Raw genomic sequence first — 15,629 nt, 5'->3', positions numbered from 1 at the left:
TATATGTTTACTATACTAATGGATTTATTTTCCTTCCAGAGTAATGCCACAGAAAGATCCCTAGAGAAGGAACTCTGTACATATTTCCTTCAGCTTATGGAATTAGTGTACAGTTTATTGATCGACATGGGTGTTATCCAGTGCTATTGGTGATATCTAATGACCAAGTTGATTTGCATCTTGGAGGCGGTAGTATTAACCCTTTAGGTTTTCATTTTTATATGTAGAAGTCTGTAAAAGACGCTATAGTTAAAAAAAAAACAAATAATATTAATATCTCTCACTCGTGACCAACATTATGGTTGCTTTTTTGAAATGTTTTTGTTTTTCTCATTTAACCAATTCAAGTCTAACCACATAGTACAAAATATCCCACAAAAAGATATATATCTACGATAGGTTTCATGATTTTAGAGGTCGATATATTACCATATCATGATATTTTGTACTATGTTTTTTTTATATGAAAAAACAAAAACAAAAACAAAAAACAAAAAACAAAACATAGTACAAAATATCATGATATGGTAATATATCGACCTCTGAAATCACGAAACATATTGTGGATATATATATTCTGTGGGGATATTTTACATTGGCAAACATGTATATATTGATGATATTTTACATTGGCATACATACAGATATTGATGATATATCAACAAGATATCGTCCTATTGTAGATATTTCTTTTTATATCATGATATTCTCGATAACTCTTTAAAATATAATATAATGATAAACAATAAATTAAGTTGTCATCGTCAATAAAAAATGATTGATATCATCATATATCACGATATATCTGCAAAAATCCCCAATATCATGAATTTATCACGATATTTAAAGATATATATATCAATGATATTTACAGTTGCTTGTATTAAATATCACATCGTGATATATCCATATCGTTTCATTAATTCTCGATAGATAGCGTGATATACCACAAGATATGATGCATGATAGTTTGTACTATGAGTTTACATGCATGCAACCACTATATATATTTTAATTTCCTAAATTTTCAAATACCTATTAATATTTTATTATTATTATTATTATTATTATTATTATGAAATAATAGATAAAGTTGGTTTGTGCATTTTAATTTAATTTGTATTCAAATCTAATGTAATTTTCAGTCATATAAACACAGATAAATTTTTTTGACTTATACATTTTAATTTGCATTATATCAAATAGGTCTTACTGATGTAGCTGCATTTTAATTTGCAATTGCAAATTTGTTGTAACGTTTGTTTGTTTTTTTTTTTTTTTTTTTTTTAAAAAATAATTTTGATGTATGGGATTTAGTTTAAATCTAGTGTATAATGGTTTTGGGTTTAATTACCGATTTAGGATTTAGTGTTTATTAAAGATTTAGAGTTTAAGATTTGGGCTTAAAATGTATATGGCCTCGAGCTTACTAATTTAGAGTTTAGTGTCCAGGTTTTTTGGGTTAATTTGAGTTTTATTAATTTGAGTTTCAGTATTTGTGGCCGTTCTCAGATATACAGAGTTAGGATTTACTACCTAAGTACCTAAGGATTTAAGGTTTAGGCTTTTGGTTTTTAATGTATAGCGATTTTGGGTTTACAAAATACAAGTAAATTAATAATAAAGTAATAATAAATAAACCTGCCCGTCATATGAACTCTACTTATACAAACTCCAAAAAAACTCAACCATAAAAAACAATGAATTAGAAGCTGATTTTTGGTGGAGATGTTCTTCCTATAATATAGATCATTCTTAGAAAAAATCAGCACATTTGAAGATATCTAGACGTATCAAAATTTGCTTACAATGTTATAAAATTATCTGACGGTCCAGATTTTTCAAATTTCAAAACAACTTTTGATAATGATAAACATTTTTGTTTGGGCTGATTTTTGTAGAAAGATTATCTATTATGAGAAAACTATCTTCATCAAAAATCAGTCCACAATTCATCTTATAAATCTACTTATGGTGGTAGAGTTCATTTGAAGTTCATATAACAAGCTCGACAACTAAATTACTTAGTCTTTGTGCACTCAAAACTATACACGAGGCCAAGACCCAACGGTTAAAGAGACACTATACACAAAACCTCCTAACATCAAACCCGAAGGTTTTGTGCACTTGAAAGTCGAAACTATACACGAGGCCAAGACCCAACGCTTAAAGAGACACTATACACGTACAAAATCTCCTAACATTAAACCTGAAGCCTTTGTGCACTCGAAACTATACACGAGGCCTATTATCGAAAAAAATAAAACTATACACGAGGTCACGACCCAACGCTTAAAGAGACTATACACAAAACCTCCTAACATTAAAATACAAGTAAATAATGAAGTAATAATGACTAAATTACATAGTCTTTGTGCGCTCGAAAGTCGAAACTATACACGAGGTCAATACCCAACGCTTAAAGAGACACTATACACCAAACCGGCCTCCTAACATTAAACCCCTGGAACTTGTAGATACTAATTAAAGGCCTAGCATATCATAAACCCTAGACACTCAACCCTAAATGCCTAACAACAAGTAGTCAGTTGTATATATATATTTTTAACTATTTTGTTTGCATATTATTATGCATACGCAATTGCATTTTAATAAGTAACCACTTCGTTTGCATTTTGATGATATGCATATGCAAATCTATTTAATAAGCGCCCACTTCATTCGCATATTCACTTCGTTCGCACTTTAATATATATACATACGTTGGGGTGGGTGTTCACGGGTCGGTTCTTATCAGTTTTGATTTTGGGTCTATTTTTTTCGGTTTCTATCGGGTTCGGTTCTTTCTGATTTTTTTTTTTTTATATTTTGAAAACCCAGACCCATATCCATTAATTAAGTCGGTTCTGATTCGGTTTCAATTTCCTTTTCGGATTATATATTTTTATTGCTAAAATTATTATTTTTAGTTATATAACCGATATAAAAGTTGGTTTACGGCGATTATAATATTTGTCATCGATATTTTTGTCATTTCATAAGAAGTAATGGTCATAAATTCAATAATAGTATTTGAAAGTTATCTAAAAATTTTAAATATATTCTCATACATTATACGTATGTGTATATTTTAAATCGAACATGTGTATATTATATACTAAACGTAATGCGTCATATATAGAATAAATACCACATGTATCACAATTGTTAGTTAGCATTACACGTATTCATTATCCAATATATATACATGTAATATATCAAGCACGTACACGTTCATGCATTAGTTAATATAGACATTGCATTAGTTAATTCATAGTATACGACTATATGTGTAGACATAGACACGTAAATATTATTATTAATATGTATAATACACATATTTAATGTAATATTATAAAATATGCATTTAATAACACACATTCACTATTATGCTAAATGTTATATATATTAAGTATAATTTTACATCTAACAAATATAGACTATATATAATAATAATGTTTGGGTTTGCCTTTATTTAGTGTAATATAATATTAAATTCTATATATCAAAATGATACTAATCGGTTCCGGTTTCAGTTCGGGTACCCATCGGTTTTTTACTATTCGGTTATAACAATTTCGGTTCTTTATCGGTTCGGTTATTGAAGACCCACTTTAAATGAGTCTAATATTTTAGGACCCAGAACCGCTATAAACGGTTCCGGTTCTAGTTCCGGTTCGAATAATTGGGTACCCATGCACACCCCTATACATACGCAAATACCTCTTGTTTGCATTTTACTGTACAAATTAAACATGATTACTAAGCAACCTCTCATTTGCATTTTAAGATGCATAAGACCCATGTGATTAATGATTTGCTGATTTGGTTGCTAGACGAGTCCAGGATTTGATCCATTACACAAATGAAAGTACCGTCAGGTGTACAAAATTAAAAATTAAAATCACTAGTGTTGACGATCCTTGTATTTAGATGGTGTGTTACGTTAATTTGGATGCATTGGATCCCACTATAGAACCAATTTGGAGGTCGGGTTCTCCTCAAATCGATTCCACTTCTGCTATAATTAACGCTTCCCCCTACAATCACAATGAGATTGTATCTAAAAGCTAGGTTGGGGGTTTGGGTGAGGCACTTTGCCCTCAGAGACAATGTGGCCTCAGGCACAGGGAAGAACAGCAGTGTAATGGTTCTACAGTGTAAAATATTATTTTAGCAGGCTTGCTTGTTCACTTTTATTTCAGTTAATGGAGCCTAGACTGAGAGTAGAAAGGGTAGCAGCCACAATACTAGTTGTTTAAGCATCAAATGCAAGCTTGGATGTGTTTTCTAACAAAAGTTTGGATGCTTTTGATATATTTAGTTTTTACGTGTCAGAAGGTCAGTTGAGCTAATTAGAAAGGTGCAGAAAGTAATGGGTATCAGTTGAGCTACTTAGAAAGGTGCAGAAAGTAATGGGTAACAATGTGATGGACGTCAAGTTCCAGTGAATACGCGTTTAGAAAGATTGGGTTTGCTCTTCAGAAAGGTCTTGCAACTCAATTTGTTGTGCGCTTGACCTCCAAATCCTTTATATGATTTATTTCAGAAATTTAATAAAATATATTCTAAAAAAAATTGGAGAATTAAAAAAAGAAAAAAAAAAAACAATTGATCCAAGTGTAGGAACTGTACCCGACTGTGAAAAAAGAAGTTTAGAGCAATTAATAAACCCTAAACACAAAGCCAACTACATTTCCTACTAGAGTAGTAGAATGACTCGTGCAGAGGCATTTATCCACTGTTGATTGAGTCTGGGGTAAACAGCCCTTCATAATTCGTGTACCAATTTAAACAAAACAGTGAAGCCATTCGCTGAACGTGAAATATGAGGCAAACTTCGACCCGCATACATAAGGTAGGGTAATGACCACTAGGAAAATTACAAGGCACCCCAGCTTGATAGAGATCAAATGGCTTGGGATCCTAGACCTTATATTCTTTTACTTAGGGGAAGGGGGCGTGCACTGCTCAACGACTAAGGAGGATGACAAGGAAGCAGGAGCCATTACTTTCAGCATTAGGGGCCAGGTCAAACATCAGCGAATGGCCAAACTGAAAAATACCCAAGTTTAACTAAAGGTCATAGATTGCAAAGGATAATTCTTTCAACGTACAGATAATATTTGACAGAGTAATATTTCCATTGTATTGTATATAATTCAGCAAACACATAATAAATTTAGGCGGACTAGTGGTGCAGAACTACAGAAGATTAAGATTATATACACAAAGCCTACAGTAGGAATGTCGCTTAGAATCCAATCTAGCACCTAAAGCAAGTACACGTTAGCTGCAGCACTCCACACCATTCCTGCAACAAGTAAAATTACAAGCGAGATGAGGTACCATGCAAAAACAAAAACAAAAACAAAGGGAAAATACAGACAGAGTAACTCCCATGGAAATTAATTCTGGCACTGAATTGTTTACCTCGCTCACCAATCGAAACTACCGCCCTTGGTCCTGCACACATGGATGACCATAAATGATCACGTCTGAAAGACAATGATAAGGAAGCAGGAACCATTACTTTCAGCATTAAGGGCCAGGTCAAACATCAGCGAATGGCCAAACTGAAAAATACCCAAGTTTAACTAAAGGTCATAGATAGCAAAGGATAATTCTTTCAACGTACAGATAATATTTGACGGAGTAATATTTCCATTGTATTGTATATAATTCAGCAAACACATAATAAATTTAGGCGGACTAGTGGTGCAGAACTACAGAAGATTAAGATTATATACACAAAGCCTACAGTAGGAATGTCGCTTAGAATCCAATCTAGCACCTAAAGCAAGTACACGTTAGCTGCAGCACTCCACGCCATTCCTGCAACAAGTAAAATTACAAGCGAGATGAGGTACCATGCAAAAACAAAAACAAAAACAAAGGGAAAATACAGACAGAGTAACTCCCATGGAAATTAATTCTGGCACTGAATTGTTTACCTCGCTCACCAATCGAAACTACCGCCCTTGGTCCTGCACACATGGATGACCATAAATGATCACGTCTGAAAGACAATGAAATAAGTACATATTCCCTACAATATTCTTTTCTTGAACTTGCAGCCACCACATAAAAACCATCGCCTTTGGTTGGAGATAGCCTAACTGAATGCTTTTTAAGACCATGTACAGGCAGTACTTGAAGTGGTGCTAGGATGCATCCATCAAGTTATAGAGCCCCTCAACCGCACATTCAATTCTCCTCGAGGACATAAACGTATGGGGGAGGGGCCCTGTCATTTGGCGGGTGAGGGTATACCATTCCAAAGTCCTTCGCCAAATCTAAGCATACTCATACTAATAATAGAAATTGTAACCTCTAGTACAAAATAAAAACAACTCCTTGATTTCAACAGGACTCCTTACTAGTGTTTTATTTTATCTGCTATTATCAAATCATAATCAAGAGTAGAATGAGAATGACTACGAGTTTAAGACATACAAGGCTATAATCGACTAAAACTTTAATCCAACTGATTGTAGAAATAAGTAAGCAACGTTCAGGAGGTATCCATCGTTCAAAAAAAATTTGCAGAAAAGAGAGGAAGTTCTACCCATTTGTTAGTTGAGACAAATGGGAGTTGCCTGTAGTACATGTAACGTCCCAAGAATAATCTAGCCTCCCACTATGGTTACAGTTGCTATTACTAAAACCATAGGCTATATAATAATGTAGATCTTACTGGCGGAAGCTTCAGTTTAATTGAATCTACACTTTAATTGAAACACAATTAAAAGACGACCTAAAAATCTATCTTTTATTGAATCTCTCAATCACAAATCACACACATAAACACAACTCCTGAAACCCTAACTACAAGCCCGTTATTTAAAGTAAACCTAGAAAGCATAAACCAATAGGAACACGACATGTGTCCAACTAACTAATAGACTCGAACCATGGGCTTGAACTCAACTAAGGGGCTCACGCCCATAACATGTAGAGGGAACATAGGTGCACACCTATGACACTGACAGACTCGACTAATATTCTACATCAATTATAGTTTACACTTATGAGTTAAACCACCTTAAAGTAGAGGCATAACCTAATTCAGAAAAGTGAACATAAGAATCTTGCCTGCAGTTCTGCTGACAAAAGTCTTTTCACAAAAAGCTATCAAAGGAGTGCAATCTACAAAAACGGAAAAACAACAAGGCCTAAACAGAAGTTGGGAGCAATTGATTTTGAGATCAAAACAACAAATTCCGGCCACATTTTATGCCCTGTGGATACAAATTTAGAGACCATTTAATCCATGAATACTAACTAAGTTCATGGCCAATCTATACGTATTCGCAAATTTGAAATTCTCATTTTTTTTCTTCGCTACTGATGCTTAAATTGCTTACAAAACCTACAGGGAAAGATTTCCATAGAATAATAGCTTTCTAGACTTCTAGGGCTGTAAACAAGATGATTATATGGTTATGTCGGACACCCATTGGGTTGGTCGGGCAATGTGTTCAGTAAACTTTAACCAAAAGCAAAAGTTGGTCAGGGGATAACTCATCCCAGCTCCTGCAAATGTACGTAGAAAGAATAAGAAAAGTCTCGATGCAACTTGTCCTACGAACTGGCATTACACCAACCAATTAAAGAACTGAAACTTGATGTCCTTACTAAATCCGCCCTCGTACATATGCTGATATGCACATATTTTACATGGGTCGCTACAAGTGACTAGGAAGATCACACCTGTCCAAGAGCACTAGCATTATCTTGAAATCAAATACGAGATTTCAAACTTCCTATAGAAATAATGAACCCTCTTTGTGACTTCTTAGATTAACAGCTGAGCTTATTTGGGATAAATTATCTCCACATTTTTGTATCTTACTAAAAAAGTAAGAAATAGATTGGGTAAACTGTAACCCCATGAATGAGGTTTACTTTCTTTGCCAAGACAACTTCAACCAGATAAATACTCATATTCGATGCCTTTGATTTTAAATTTTATCAAGATCGATCAAGAGACAGGAACAGTTTCACTAGAGGTTCAAAATCGCAACTAAATCGTAATGAAGAGTGTATATAGGTTCTAGACTATATACACATAAAACCTGTGATACCCCATGGGTATTTAGCCCTGTAGGATGATGTCCTCAACCCTAAATAATAGTAAAGATCTATCACATACTAATGACAAGGCCCTTTGATGTAAACTCCACACCTATGATGGGCCTAGGACCTTGGGTGGATAAGCCAGGGGTCCGGGATGATACAAACATGTAGTATTGGGTGGCTCATGAAAAAACCTAGTCAGAAGTATTCACCTAAATATATTTTACATGATTAACTATTACTTGTCAAAAAACTTATTTTCAGGTCAACTTGTACAAAAAAAAAACAACCACCAAAAAGAAAATAAGAATAACCAATCAAGTGAAACTTACAGTTTTAAAGATGGTAACCTCGTTGCTCGCAACTAGGTATAAAATCTGGATCCAACATACGGTTGTAATCACTAGGGTGACGAATCCTCAACATTGTGCCCTGTTAAAATCTAGGAGCATCAGACCAAGCGGCTAAAACTAAAAATTATAGTGAGAATATATAAGGGTAATGGTGCATCAAGGAAAGAATGTCCATTTGTTATTTGTAAATTACAGTGCTTTTCTTTTTCATTATTGAGCATTAGACTAGCAATATCATCAGCGTAACAACAAGTATAATATAGGATTAATGGTATACATACATATCATCAAAAAAAAAAAAAGGGACCATCTGCAAGGACAAAAGTAAACATCTCCAAGCGATCCCCCTCAAAATCTCACTACAGAAACACCAAAGGGATATAAATATAAAATGTCTTCAATCTTCATAATCAAGTGAGATATGCCACTGGATGCTGTTTAGTATGCTTTACTATGTCTTATAACAGTATACTATTTGACATAACAATAATGATCCCAGATTGAGAAGCAAGTGGTCAAAATTAAACCTTAAACAATTTGCAATCTAGTTCCAGTGCAGCAATTGCTTCTTCCTCAGACCGCAATTCTACTATAGCAAAGCTCTTCTGTTTATTCAGGTAGACATGAAGCACGGCACCTACAAATACAAATGCAAAAATGAGAAACATAATGATTTTCCAGTAAGATTAAAAAATGCACTTTATTTTGAGGCGTAAACGGACCTGGATCTCTAGAGCCTGAAATACGAGAATTGAAAAAGATGGTAATTGCCTGTTTCAAGAGGTACAACGAAAATTTTAAATTTTCAAAAAAATATATATGGGATGGTTTGCTTTGGGCTTCTTCAAAATCAAATACAATCTGTAAGACATGATAATACAGCAAGACTTAGTGAGTACTTAAACTGAGGAAACATAAAGCTAGGATGCAAATGTTTGGTCAAATAAACCCCTTTGAGCTGTTCACTATATCAAGTTCCTTATCACCTTAATGTACTCATGTTTCTTCCTCCAAAGATAAAACCATATATGAAACAGCATTGCAAAAGCAGTTTTAAAGCAAGAGAAGGACATGGAAAGCTATTAGGATGGAGGTGTGAAGATCAACACACTCAAACTAAAGAGCTCAACCCCAAAAATACGCAGTCAAAGACTCAAAGGCAAGCCTAGTAAAACCCTGCCGTTTTTTAACCTAGCAATATTTAAGTGGATTCAAACCACTCAAGTTCACCTAAAGCTGGAACATTGTGAGCCTGAGATAACAGACCAACTTTTATAATTGTTCTCACACACCTCCACTTTTATTTTTTTCCAAACTCCTCTAATCATAAACCGCCTTAGTTTGTAACCCTAAAAATACTAACGAAGCAATGTTTTCCAGGAACCAAATACTCTCCCCCCCCCCCCCCAAAAAAAACACCCCGCCCCTTCTTAAAATTGAAAGGAAATAAAAATAAATCCCTTCCATAAAAAAGTCAATCAAATTCTTCTCTAAATTTTTCATTGCAACATTTCAAGAAGGATTTCTTTTTCGTCCTTTTAGCAAGTAGTAAAAGGAAGGATACATTTATATAGTTAGTGATGCATTGATATAGTAAAGGACTACAAGGTTTAACCAAAACAACTTATTTGTTGCTTGAGACGGTTTAAAATCTTAAAAGGTTAATCAGGAATGACCAGTAATTGTATTCTTAATATGTGGATGAGCTGTTTCTGCACTTGCTAGGAAAGGTTTGGGACTTTCGGGTGTCAAATGACACCCAAGTCATGTATATGATCCAAATGTGTTCCTAACATATTAGGGACATTCTGATTGATCGTTCAGCAAGGAAAAAGGAGGGGGAATGTGAATAACTAAACAGAGCCACACGTTAGGACTTCACTTGAGGGGGCAAAAATGCCCAGGGCCGACCCTGATTGAAGCATACTATGTCTCCATCAAATCTAGAATCCACAAAGCAAGTATTTGTTCATGATGCAAGCACATTGTGGCAGATGTGGGAATAAAACCCAAGACCGTGGGCTCAGCCTCCCAAGTCTCGAGTCTTGACCAGTAAGCCATTGTGGCAGATTCAATAACAAAAAAAATATGGATAAACCACCATAAAGACTACAGGCAGCAGTAAAAAAAAAGAGAGGGAAACTATTGTAGTCGAACGAGTAAGATTGCGTAAAAAAGTGGTAACAGACAACTATGGAATCACAAGTCTACATTTTCAAACCAGAAAAGATGCAAAGGTGAATGGAATATAACAAGACCTGAACATCTGTTTGGGAAGAGAAGCCATCAACATATACTCGGCGTGCATGCCTTCTGACCTATAAAGAGGAGATAAACTTAAACACCATATAAACAATCAGTCTGAATAAGGCATCATGTCGGCACCAATATAGATAAGACACTATAAGAAGTTACAAATAAGATGCCTTATTCTTCCAAAAAAATCGATATATAAAAACTTCAAAGGTATTTAACAAACAAAACCTGTGAGGTCCCAGTTGTCTTTGGCACTGTAGTGTCCATGGGTGGTCCTGTGTCTGAATGAGCAGCCCGCTGAATTGGGAAGCACTCCATTATGTCGTTGGCATGCTCAATAAAATAGTAATCAGACTGGTCAACAATGGCACGCAGACAAGGCCTTCCTTCCTTGTCGACGCCATCCTCAACAACGTGAAACTTCAAGCAAATGATACGAAAACCAGAGTAAAAACGAAAAGGCCAAACCAAGCACAGCTTTTGGTTGCCCAGATGAAAGAGGTGTGATTGTCCTACACCACAGTCGAATGGTCTCACTGACCTGGTTGCCGACTCTAAGCCAGGCACCTTAATCAAATCTTGGCCACCTTTTTCAAAGTCATACGCATACAGGGCAACAGTTTCCTTACAAAACATATATAAGACATCATTAACAATCACATGTCTACCATGGCATATAAACTTTTTTGATATATATCTAGGCATTTTCAGACCATATTCCCATGACTTGGTAACTAAATCAAACGAACACATACCTACTCCTCTGTACAAAATAAGAAGCTTGTTCTTTTTCTCATAAACAACATAATTGGGACGTCCAAAAACAGACGTAGACGAAACAACACGATCAGAAGGACACGGCAAATCCTCCCATTCTTCCTTTTCAGGATCATAAACCTCAGCCCAAGGCTGTGCATGGACTTGTTCACAAAACGAAGAACCTATAACAAATATTTTGCCACCAAACTCAACCGTAACAGAATTAGACTTCCCTCCATACATTCTAGTTCCCACAGTCAAATGAAGGTTTTGAGTAGAGCTATAACGAGTGTCTACAATATTAACACTTGATGAGGGAATATAAAGAGTGCTAGGCGCCCAAAGAGCATTAGTCTCCTTTTCGTTACCACCAATTAAATATATTTTTGAGTCAAACGTGGCACTGCTGAAGAAAAATGGATAATCATGTATAGAGATGTCTCCGTAATATACTGATGGACGGCATAGTTTTGTGGGGTCAACTGTATTGGAACTAGTAGTAAAGTTGGGATCGATTTCATACCAACGGTATTTGTGTGAAGCAGTCAATATAAGAAAGCATATTGAAATTTCCTCCTTTTTTTTATTCTTCTTTTGTTTCGTCGAGATTGTTAGGCCAGTAGACGACAATCTAACGGAATTTCCCTTCTTCTTCTTCTTCTTCTTCTTCTTCTTCTGTTTCAGCAAGATTGTTGAGCCAAGTAATAAAGTAGGCGACAATCTCAGGGAATTTCTAGGGCTTCGTTTCTTCATTTTTTTTTTTTACTGTTTTGGGAACGTGAATCTATATTTGTTTTTACGGGCTTAAATGACCCGTGTATGTGTCCGGCCCACCACGATTCTGTGCATGAAAAAGGGGTTGATTACTTTTCTTAATTAAGAGCAGAGAGCCATACAAAACAAGTTTATTACTTCTCAATCAAGTTGCAAGTTAGATTAATGTGAATATGAGGAAACCAAATAAGCAAAATGCCCAGAGATAAAACTTAAACAAGTGCTCAACGTAATATATATACTAGTCCAAACTCCAAATGGCTGAGAGCATATTGTATATGCTCTGCCCTTTAAATGAAACAAGTGTAACAGTAAAAGTCTATCAAGGAGGCGAAGAGACCAAAAATAAAACAAACAACTATTTCTAATCATCTTGGACGACTCCTTCACCAAACTCCTCATAAGTATGTTCCCATGTCTCATCAAAATGAGATTCCTCATTACGAGCATTTAATTCAGGTTTCAAATTATCAAGAGTAGTAGCCAGCATGGGTGGATGATAGACAAATGAATCTTCCTGCAATTTAACAAGACACAAGAGTTAGACGATGCCCCTTATATGATATATATGAATACTAAGTTACTAACTAATCATAAAACGTAACGAATATTCAAATAAATTTACCATAATGTCAATTATTTCTTGTCTGTCCACGCTTCCTAGAATAGCAAATGCCAACACCTTAGTTACTCCGAATGCTGTACCGAGATTCCTACAAGATGGGTACCAAATAATTGGTATTCCCTGCAAAATGCCAAAACAAAAAATTAGTTTAAGAGCATATATACTTATATAGTTCAGTAATCATTTCCATACCAAAGCAGGCACAGGTATAATCGTTTTCGTTTTTCTTGCACTATACTACAAATCGAAACATGTTTTTAAATTTCTAATGCATTTGACAATTATGACCCCCTTAAATAGCAACTAACTTATTTTAAAACGTCCCATCAAAATCAGTTTTCTAAAAAATGTTTGTCTTAATATGCTCCCACTAATCTCACGTGAATTAGCTGCCAAATAAATCAAAATCTTTTAAACCATGAGTTGCCATTTTGGGATTTTTAAACTAAATAATATACGGGGAATTTAAACCCAAAATCAGGAGTGCCCATTTCGGTATAAATCAGATGTATACTAAAAATCAATTCAATTCCAAAAAATCTTTAAAAACTCATTCTCAAACTCCTTGTCCGGTGTCCGTCCAGATAATCATATCAAAATTGAAAATGCATTTGATGTCTTAATACTATATTTTATTCATCGAATAAAATTAAAAGCTTTTGAATGTAAGTATTTGTTTGAACACAAAACTTTAGAGTGCATTTGAATTAACATTTTAAAATGTATATGAACTCAATTTAATTGAAATGCACTAGAAAAAATATAGTTGTTGAACACAATACTTAGTGAAATGCATTTGTATATGCATCTTAAAACGCAAACAAGAGGTTGCATATTAAAATGCATTTGCTTATGCATCTTAAAATGCAAACGAGATGTTGGTTATTAATTGCGTATGCATATATTAATTAATGCAAACAAGCGGTGTCTAATTAAAATGTATTTGCATATATATATGCATATTAAAATGGACAAACCAATATTGTCTATATTTTCATTCAGGTAAAATAAAATTAAACAAAAAAAGTATAAACAAAAGCAAGATTAAATAGATATTTGACAATTCAAGAAACTTAAATATGGTGGTCACTGGTCAGGGGCAGCCTGGGCGTAGGCGAGACAAGTGTCTGGCTGGGGCCTCCAAAATTAGGGCCCCATCTTCTAGAAAATTGTTACAATATTAGTATCTTTGTGTATCGACATCATTTCTACTCCTCTAAAGCGCATTCTCATCAAATATATTTCGCAAATGTAATTAATTATATATGTTAAAGCTACCGTATAGGGCCCATTTGTGGAGTTTGACTTGGTCCCCCAAAACATGAAAGGCGCCCTGGATAATGGGTTGGTCTCGAGCGGGAGACTTAAAAATCTATAACTTTTAATATAGCATTTTTTACCGATTAATAATCCTTAAATTGTATCAAAATGTATTACAACCTAAAGAAAATATTGCGTCAGTTTTTAAAGTTTTTTTTTTTTTTTCAAATGATCTGGCTTGCTAGCCCAATTTTTTGAATGCCTAAATTAAATGAATATAATAAATTCATGTTTCACAGGAAATAAAAATAGACTTTCAAACTTAAATAATAATAACATAATTATTAAACCTTTTTTCCAGCTCTCAAAGCGATAGACTCGACATAAGTTTGAGGATCGACGTCTGCTGCCAGAACTACTAAGCGTGCGCTACCGCTATCGACTGCGTCGTCAACTGAGATTAGAAAGAAGAGTATAAGAAAATTAAAAATTTACATAATTAAAAAATAAGCATAATTTATAGAACATAAATTAGCTTTAGATTTCATTATAAACTAACTAGCAAGACCTATTTAATTGAACTGTCTTATATATATTGTAATTTACGTAACAAAACCTGTTACCTGCATTGCCATATTCAAGTACTGTGTCGTTCAATGCTTCTAATTCTTCAAAATCCAAGCTTAAGAGGATGTCAACTTTTTCCTGAACTGAAACCATTTGTAAAAAACTTATGATTGAGCCAAAAAAAGAGTGAAAAGCTTTTGACACATACTTGTTTTTTTGCTTAAAGAGATGTGAATAAAACTAGTACATGCATACTTCAAGTGTGAGAAGTTCGTTACAGAATTTTAGATAATCATGCATAGTATCATACTGAAAGAATGGTAAGTTTGTCTTAGATGGATGAGTAGAAAAATTTGTAGATATTTTTTAGTACACTAGTTGAATATTAATTAGTAGCTAGAAGGGGGTACGGTGTGTTATATATATGGTCCAAATTGTCCGAAGTAATTAAGGTGATGGTATTTGCATCCTATATTTTCATACATAATAATTTGATTGTCAAACGTGATCAAGTTCATCAACAAATATTTTTTTAGCGTAAACACTCATTCAATATAATTCATGTACAAAGTGTGTTACAGCTGCACGTATTTCTTATTTATTTGGATATACTGTAATACCTTCTTCTTTTTTTATGACCGTACGTACCCACGCTTATTTGTTATCTATGGGAGAGAGACGTACTTTCGATGGAATAAAGAACGAAAGGGAATAGACAGTACTTTAATTTGTAGCTTTTCGTCTAACTAACTTCGGTCATGTACAACACCACCCCATTTTCATCTCAAAATCCTTCACCTCTAGTCATAACCAAGATATTGAAGTCCACCACCAGTTCTGAAGCACTTACCATATTCAAGTCATCTTCAAACCAAATCAATGGCGTGTCGTTTGTTATCCAGCAATTGATGGCCACTTGAAAGATGCTAACTCGAAAGAGGCCTCTGGGGTGCACA

At 34.4% G+C, this 15,629-nt stretch overlaps 1 protein-coding gene across 8 annotated transcripts; it reads right to left on the bottom strand.

Moving 5' to 3' along the window:
- Nucleotides 1-5,125: 5,125 nt before the first annotated feature.
- Nucleotides 5,126-12,229, bottom strand: LOC147480060 (uncharacterized). 8 transcript variants are annotated; one of them, XR_015204640.1, is made up of 9 exons: nucleotides 10,917-12,228; nucleotides 10,691-10,750; nucleotides 9,155-9,203; nucleotides 8,960-9,069; nucleotides 8,412-8,511; nucleotides 5,955-5,987; nucleotides 5,751-5,835; nucleotides 5,434-5,576; nucleotides 5,126-5,314 (listed from the first exon to the last, which is right to left on the bottom strand). XR_015204640.1 is itself a non-coding variant. In XM_086577540.1 (6 exons), the coding sequence occupies exons 1-5, from the start codon at nucleotides 12,198-12,200 to the stop codon at nucleotides 8,416-8,418; spliced, it is 1,599 nt and encodes a 532-aa protein (XP_086433666.1). In that variant the 5' UTR covers nucleotides 12,201-12,229; the 3' UTR covers nucleotides 6,148-6,247; nucleotides 8,412-8,415. The 8 variants fall into 8 exon arrangements, 1 of the variants encoding a protein (XP_086433666.1); XR_015204642.1 differs by having other exon boundaries at nucleotides 5,434-5,466; XR_015204639.1 differs by having other exon boundaries at nucleotides 5,762-5,835.
- Nucleotides 12,230-15,629: the final 3,400 nt, after the last annotated feature.

This window comes from Coptis chinensis, chromosome 8 (assembly GCF_015680905.1).
Source record: "Coptis chinensis isolate HL-2020 chromosome 8, ASM1568090v1, whole genome shotgun sequence".
Classification (NCBI taxonomy): domain Eukaryota; kingdom Viridiplantae; phylum Streptophyta; class Magnoliopsida; order Ranunculales; family Ranunculaceae; genus Coptis; species Coptis chinensis.
This window is presented reverse-complemented; position numbering and strand designations above follow the sequence as displayed.

Bases quoted from the DNA above. Each gene is read 5' to 3' on its own strand.
- LOC147480060 (XM_086577540.1), bottom strand. From the start codon at position 12,200: ATGAAGAAACGAAGCCCTAGAAATTCCCTGAGATTGTCGCCTACTTTA. The intron at 10,751-10,916 runs GTTTTGTTTGTT...TCCTCTTTATAG, and splicing joins AGACAACTGGGACCTCACAG to GTCAGAAGGCATGCACGCCG. The intron at 9,070-9,154 runs GTCCGTTTACGC...TTGTATTTGTAG, and splicing joins TTCAGGCTCTAGAGATCCAG to GTGCCGTGCTTCATGTCTAC.